General features: G+C 60.4%; 1 protein-coding gene across 1 annotated transcript in view; it reads left to right on the top strand.

The window, feature by feature from the left end:
* Positions 1-1,094: 1,094 nt before the first annotated feature.
* LOC103762604 (protein O-GlcNAcase) overlaps positions 1,095-6,094 on the top strand; it is a 10,550-nt gene continuing 5,550 nt past the window's right edge. Inside the window, exons 1-8 of the mRNA XM_029958421.1 lie at positions 1,095-1,129; positions 1,779-1,876; positions 2,326-2,456; positions 2,974-3,145; positions 3,469-3,567; positions 3,878-4,162; positions 4,385-4,513; positions 5,011-6,072. Of these exons, the coding sequence (XP_029814281.1) occupies positions 1,095-1,129; positions 1,779-1,876; positions 2,326-2,456; positions 2,974-3,145; positions 3,469-3,567; positions 3,878-4,162; positions 4,385-4,513; positions 5,011-6,072 (2,011 nt within the window). The remainder of the gene's footprint in view (positions 1,130-1,778; positions 1,877-2,325; positions 2,457-2,973; positions 3,146-3,468; positions 3,568-3,877; positions 4,163-4,384; positions 4,514-5,010; positions 6,073-6,094) is intronic.

Genomic DNA, 6,094 nt, shown 5'->3' with positions numbered 1-6,094 from the left:
TCAGACACTGGTGCCCAACAACCACCCAAAGTCTGCAAGCAGCAGAAGGGGAAATGTTGAGAAACACTTTTGCTGACTCCAGGTCTGTATTTCCTGCATTCAGTTTTGTTCCTGTGAGCCTTCCAGAAGGGCAGTGTCCTTGAGGCCAGCCTTGGTGCTCACTGATGGGTGTCTTTGCTAGCAGAGAGCTGGGAAGGTTGTTCCCTGCTATGCTTTCCCTCTCTGGATTTTCCCTTTGCAAGCCTTGGGGGCTGTGTTTTCCAGTGGGGGACAGACTAGGTGTCTGTGAAGCGTTCTGTGGAGTCACAGCCCCAGCACTGTGGGCATTCCCATGAGTGGTTGTGTGTTCCTGGTCTGAACAGCCTGCCATGGGACAGGGGTGCTTCCTCACAGTCCTGCCCTGCTCGATGCAGGGATGTGTTTGCAGGGTAAGGGAGAGCTGCGTCAGTGCAATTTTTGTGCAGTTTGAGTTGTGCAGCAATTAGATACACAAAAACCAGCTTTTATAGTCCATATGGGAGTGGTGATGCTCCACCTGACACTATACACAGAGAGATGCAGAGACACAGACCTGGTCTCTGTAAAGAAGACAATTCCCAGGCAGAAAACTATAGGACGGATGCTCGCTGGCTCTGTGCTTCAGTGCACCCCAAAATCATTCTAAAGGGCCTTATAACGTGGCTAGTTCCCAATGCCTCCTTTAGGCTTGGCTTTTACTGTGCACATTTCCCCTCCCAGGTTAAGCCCTACCTTGTGAAATTCTTCCCAGCTGCTCCTTTCTGGGAAGGATGGAAGCTCAGGCATTAATCCACTTGCTCCAATACCAGTGCCCAGCAAGGTAATAGGAGAATAGCAGATATTTGAATTACCCAGAAGTGAACAACTGGCAGATCTTTGACTTCAAGAGCCACTCAGAGATAGGACAGAGAGAGACTGTTTTAAGGCACTTACCAACAACTGCATTTTGCCTTTTTCCCCCACCTTTTACAGGTTTCTATGGGAGACCGTGGTCTATGGAACAGAGGAAACTTCTCTTTCAGTGGCAAGTACCCTGAATTTTCTTTTCTGCAGGGAGCCCGTGGCAGAGTGCCAAGATGGAGGCAGGAGTGGTGAGGGTGGATGGAGAGACGTGGGGCTGCCTTGTGCCAGCAGATGGTGCTGGGACTCCACACAGCCCAGTGCAGCCTGGTGTGCCCCGGTGGCTGCACTGGACGTGGGACAATGCACCACTACCACCCTCCCTGCAGCCAACCTGCCCTGCCCAGGGCCATTGTCCCTGCCACCCTGTGCTATATCCTGAGGTTGCCATCCCTGCCTGGTGTGGGTGGCCTTTCTGTGTCCCTGTGAGTCCCCATGCATATCTGTGTGTCACCCTGTGTCCCTGTGATGGAAGGACATGGGCAGGATCTGTCACTGGCTGAGAATCGCCTCGGGATGGAGTTGATTTGTCCAGCTCCTCTCTGAGCAGCTGGTGCCAATGCACAGACCATCAGTGGAATGAGCACAAATCGGAGGGCTCAGCACTGGGAGTGCTGGATGAGATTTATGTCTCCATGTGGCTGTGGCAGGGCTCCCTGTGCCAGGGCAGAGCTGCGGCTCCACAGGCTGCAGGGCCAGTGAGAGCAGACCCTGGCAGATCTGGCAGCTTTGGGACACGGTGCAGCCCTGGGAAGGAGTGGGTGCTGCGTGCCGAGCAGCTCATGGTGCCATGGCTGGCACCTGCCCAGGTGCAAAGAGCCCACGTGGAGCCTGGGTGACCCCTTGTTCTTGCTGTGCAGGCTGAAACGCCGGGGGCTGAACTGCTACATGTACGCGCCCAAGGATGAGCTGAAGCACCGGCTGCTCTGGCGAGAGCCCTACACGGAGCATGAGGCAGGTAGCAGCTCTGCTGGGCCCCACGGGGGGGCTGCAGGCATCCCGGGACCCTGAGGGTGAACCACGGGCTGTGTCCCAGCCAGGACCAGCCTGGCTGCCACTGTCACCCTGCCACAACCCTGCCCATTGCAGGGAGGCCCCTGGGCCTTAACTGGTGCAAGGAGACCTCTAGACTGCCTGTCATGTGGAATTGCCTAGGAGCCTCCCTAGCATGGGGAGCTCCCCATGTGGGTCTCTGGAAATATGCTTGAATACACCGAGGCCTGTAACCCTTGTTGAAAGTCCTCTGTTCCCCAAGGAACTGGAAATGGTCTCCCCTGAGCCTCTCCCCTGCCTTCCTTTCAGACTGCTGCTGTTCCCTCTCCCTCCATTCATTGTTCCACTCCATCCCATGGTCCTCTCCCTCCTTTGCCTCCCAGCACTCACAGACTCCCTCTGCTCTGTCCCCAGTCTGCATGCGGTCTCTCATCGAAGCTGCCCAAAAGCAGGGTGTGGAGTTTGTTTTTGCCATTTCTGCTGGCCAGGACATGGTGTTTTCCAGTGCCGGGGATCGGCTCCTGCTGCAGCAAAAACTCAGGCAGGTACCGTGGGCCATTCCTTCCTCCTACTGCTCCCAGGCCAGGGGTGCGCGTGCTTATATGGGCCCTGTCCCCACCCCAAGGGCTGCTCTGGGGCTGTAAACCTCTCCTGTGGGTCTTGTGCCCACCCCAGGGGGTGGTGTGGAGCTGTAAACCACTCCTGCTGCTGCGCATCAGGGAGCAGCTCTGTGGGGTGCCCAATGGCCTATGTGCTGTCCCTGTCATGGTGACAGAGAGCTGAGGGTTCCGTGGATGTCTGACTGGGGGCAGGATAGGGACCAGCCAAGCCCCAGCACTTGCTAGGCAGCACTGGGGTTGGTGCAGGTTGGAGCCCCAGGTCCTCAAGGAGGGTAAAGAGCTGCTGGCGTGGTGGGTTTGCTCCGTGGGCAACTGCTTCTCCCATGGCACAGCCCAGCAACTGCCCTGCACTGTGCCATGCCTGTCTGCCTCTCCCTGGCTCCTCTGGGCTCACCACCTCCTCTCTCCCGGGGATCCCAGCAGCCCATGTCTGTGCCCACAGGTGGCTGCCATGGGGTGCTGCTCCTTCGCACTGCTCTTCGATGACATCGACCCCTGCATGTGCCAGGCTGACAGAGACGTCTTCCCCTCCCTGGCACAGGCTCATGCCTCTGTGGCCAACGAGGTGTACCAGGAGCTGGGCCAACCCCCTGTCTTCCTCTTCTGCCCCACAGGTACTGCCTGCAGCCCTGTGGCCCCAGCGTCCTACCCCAGGGAGCTCCCTCAGACTGGGGAGCCCTTGGGCTGGCTGCAACCAGTCCATGTCTCTGCTGAGAGCTGAGTGCTCTGGCAGCCCACACAGCTCTCCCTGGCCTCCTCATTCTCCCAGGAGCGCTCTGGTGATGTCGGGACTAGGACAGGACCAGGCTGCAGAGGGCCTGCAGCCATGCTTGCTGTGTTCCCTGCACCCTACTCCTCAGCCTCTGTCCATGATCCTGGCAGCCTCTCCTCTCCTGGTCCCCCGGCCCTCAGGGGATGCCCTGTGCTCTCTCCCCAGAATACTGCAGCTCGCTCTGCTCTCCCAGCCCCAGCCAGTCCTGCTACCTGCAGACCATCGGCCAGGAGCTGCTCCCTGGGATCAGTGTCATCTGGACAGGTGAGCACCGGGACCAGCTCTGTGGGCATGTGGCCCCCGGGCAGTGTCTGCAAACCCCATGGCCACGGGCTCTGTCCTGGGAGAGCTGCCAGCAAGCAGCCCCACTGTGCTGCCTCAGATCGGGGTGTGCAGCCCCAGCCAGGCAGAAGGTCAGGACGGGGGTCTCCTGTCCTGGCTTGGGAGTGTAGGTGGGGTGACTCGACCATCACATCTGTGCTTGGCACCCAGATGTGTCTGTGTCCCCGCTGTGTGTCTGGGATGGACCACAGTGCCTGTGTGCTCCATGTGTGTCCATGCCCTGATGCTCCAGGCCCAAAGGTGGTGTCACAGGAGCTCTCAGCTGCTCTGCTGGAGGAGGTGGAGGGTGTCCTACGGCGCCGCCCCGTCATCTGGGACAACCTCTACGCCAATGACTATGACTGCAGACGTGTCTTCCTGGGCCCCTACATGGGACGTGCTCCTGGTCTCATGCGCAGGCTCCAGGGACTGCTTCTCAACCCTAACTGTGAGCTCCAGGCCAACTTCATCCCCATACACACGCTGGGCACCTGGTTTCAGAGCGAGCTGGGAATTTATGCCAACCCTGATTGTGCAGGTATGTGGCCCCAGTGCCCTGGCAGTTCTGTGCCTGCCAATTGCTGCTGGTTTTTGCCAGGCCCTTTCCTGCATGGCAGCCTGGGTGAGGTGTCTCACCTGGCTGGGCATTGCCTGATGACCCTGGGCATGGGGTTCATCCTGGGGGCCCACAGCGTGGCTTGGGGTAGCTCCATCAAACAAGGAGTGGGGCTGCCCAGGCTGATGAGCTGCGGTTCCCTAGGAATGGAGATGGTGGCAGCTCTGGGGGACAGCCGAGGCCCACGGGAGGGGAGCTACAGCCCGCAGGAAGCCTTGGAGCTGGCGCTGCATGACTGGGTTGCTGAGATAAACCAGCAGGCCTTGGAGCCAGGTAGATGATGGCCTCGCACTCCCTCACACCCCTGGAGTGCTGGGCTGGCTCTGCCGGGAACTCAGCGGGTGGGGATGAGGGAACCCTGTCCATTTGGATGGGTCTCTCAGGCTGGTGTGGCAGCAGGGCCTGTGCATGCTGTGGCAGGCAGGAGTGGGTGTCCATCCCACTGTGCTGCCCTGTGGGTGCTCCTGCCCTGGCCACATCCCGCAGGGGGTGTCCTTGGCTGGCAGCGTGGGAGCCTGGGCCAGGACACAGCTCTGAAAGAGGGGGTTCAGCCAGGAGCACGTTGGTGTTCTGCAGTGTTTGCCTGTGCAATGCCTGAGCCTCACCAGCCCCAGAGGCCTGAACTCGAGCCCAGGGCCTGGCAACATCCTGGTCCCTGCCAGCTCAGGGATGGAGCTCCCCAGCACAGCCATCCCCAGGTTGTTTTGCCCCATGGGCAGCAGCTTCCATGCAGGTGCCAGAGGGGCTTCCCCCTTGCTCCTTTCTGCCAGGAGGATGGACCCCAGGACACCCCAGTGTCGACCTCAAGGGAAGATCAAGGCTGCAGTCTGGCACAGCAGGAGGACAGGAGGTTGTGCCCGACCCCGAGCAGCACGACTCCGTTCCCAGTGGGGTAGACCAGCACGGCCCTGAGCCCTGTGGTGTGGCACCAGGGGAGGGATGCAGGAAGGTGACCTCGGAGCCTGAGAAGGGCAGTGGAAGCAGGACACCCAATGGCAGTCAGCAGAGCCCCACAGGGGATGGGGACCAGCTTGCCACGGGGAGCAAGGAATGCTGTGAGCCCTCCTCTTCTTTGCCCAGTGTGGCTGAGAGTGCCCAGTCTGCAGGAATCCCAATGGCTACCAAGACCCTTCTCAACCCAGGCCACACCATGAGTTCCAGCAGTGAGGCCAACACCAATCAGAACCTTCCTTTGCCCACCAGTGATGCCGGGACAGGGAGTGGCAGCCCCGCTCAGTCCCCCAGCAGCACCCAGCCTGAGGCCATCAGGGCTGACATGCTCCAGACACCCTCAGGGACTGGGGCTGGCGCCAGCCCTGGCCCCCCAGCCCTGCTGACTGAAGGGACTGGCGCCAGCCCTGGCACTCCAGCCCTGCTGACTGATGAGATCACTGCTAGCTCTGGCCCCTTGGCACCAGTGACACCAGAGGAGGTTACATCCAGCCCCACAGCAGCAGTAACCCCAGAGACTGGGTCTGGCCCCATGGTACCACTGACCCCCAAGGAGGCCAGGACCAGCCCCACATCACAGATGACCTCAGAGGAGGCCAGGACCAGCCCCATGGCACTGGTGACCCCAGAGGAGGCTGGGTCTGTCCCTACGACACTGATGATCCCAGAGGAGGCCGGGTCCAGCCCTACAGCACCGCTGAGTCTGGAGGAGGTGCGGATGCTGGTGGAGCTCTTCTACCTGCCCTACCATCATGGGGCACTGGCACAGGAGCTCCTGGAGCACTTTCGGTGGCTCCGGGCAAACAGCCTCAGCGTGGGGGTCCCGGCCACGGCGCCTGATGCCTGCGGGGTAAGGCTGGTCCGGGCGGAGCTGCAGGAAGGTGCCTGTCCCAGCTGGCTGAC

The sequence above is a fragment of the Manacus vitellinus genome, unplaced genomic scaffold, assembly GCF_001715985.3.
Source record: "Manacus vitellinus isolate BGI_N305 unplaced genomic scaffold, ASM171598v3 scaffold_151_pilon, whole genome shotgun sequence".
Classification (NCBI taxonomy): Eukaryota; Metazoa; Chordata; class Aves; order Passeriformes; family Pipridae; genus Manacus; species Manacus vitellinus.
The sequence above is the reverse complement of the archived record's forward strand: the minus strand, read 5'-3'. Positions and strand labels throughout refer to the sequence as shown.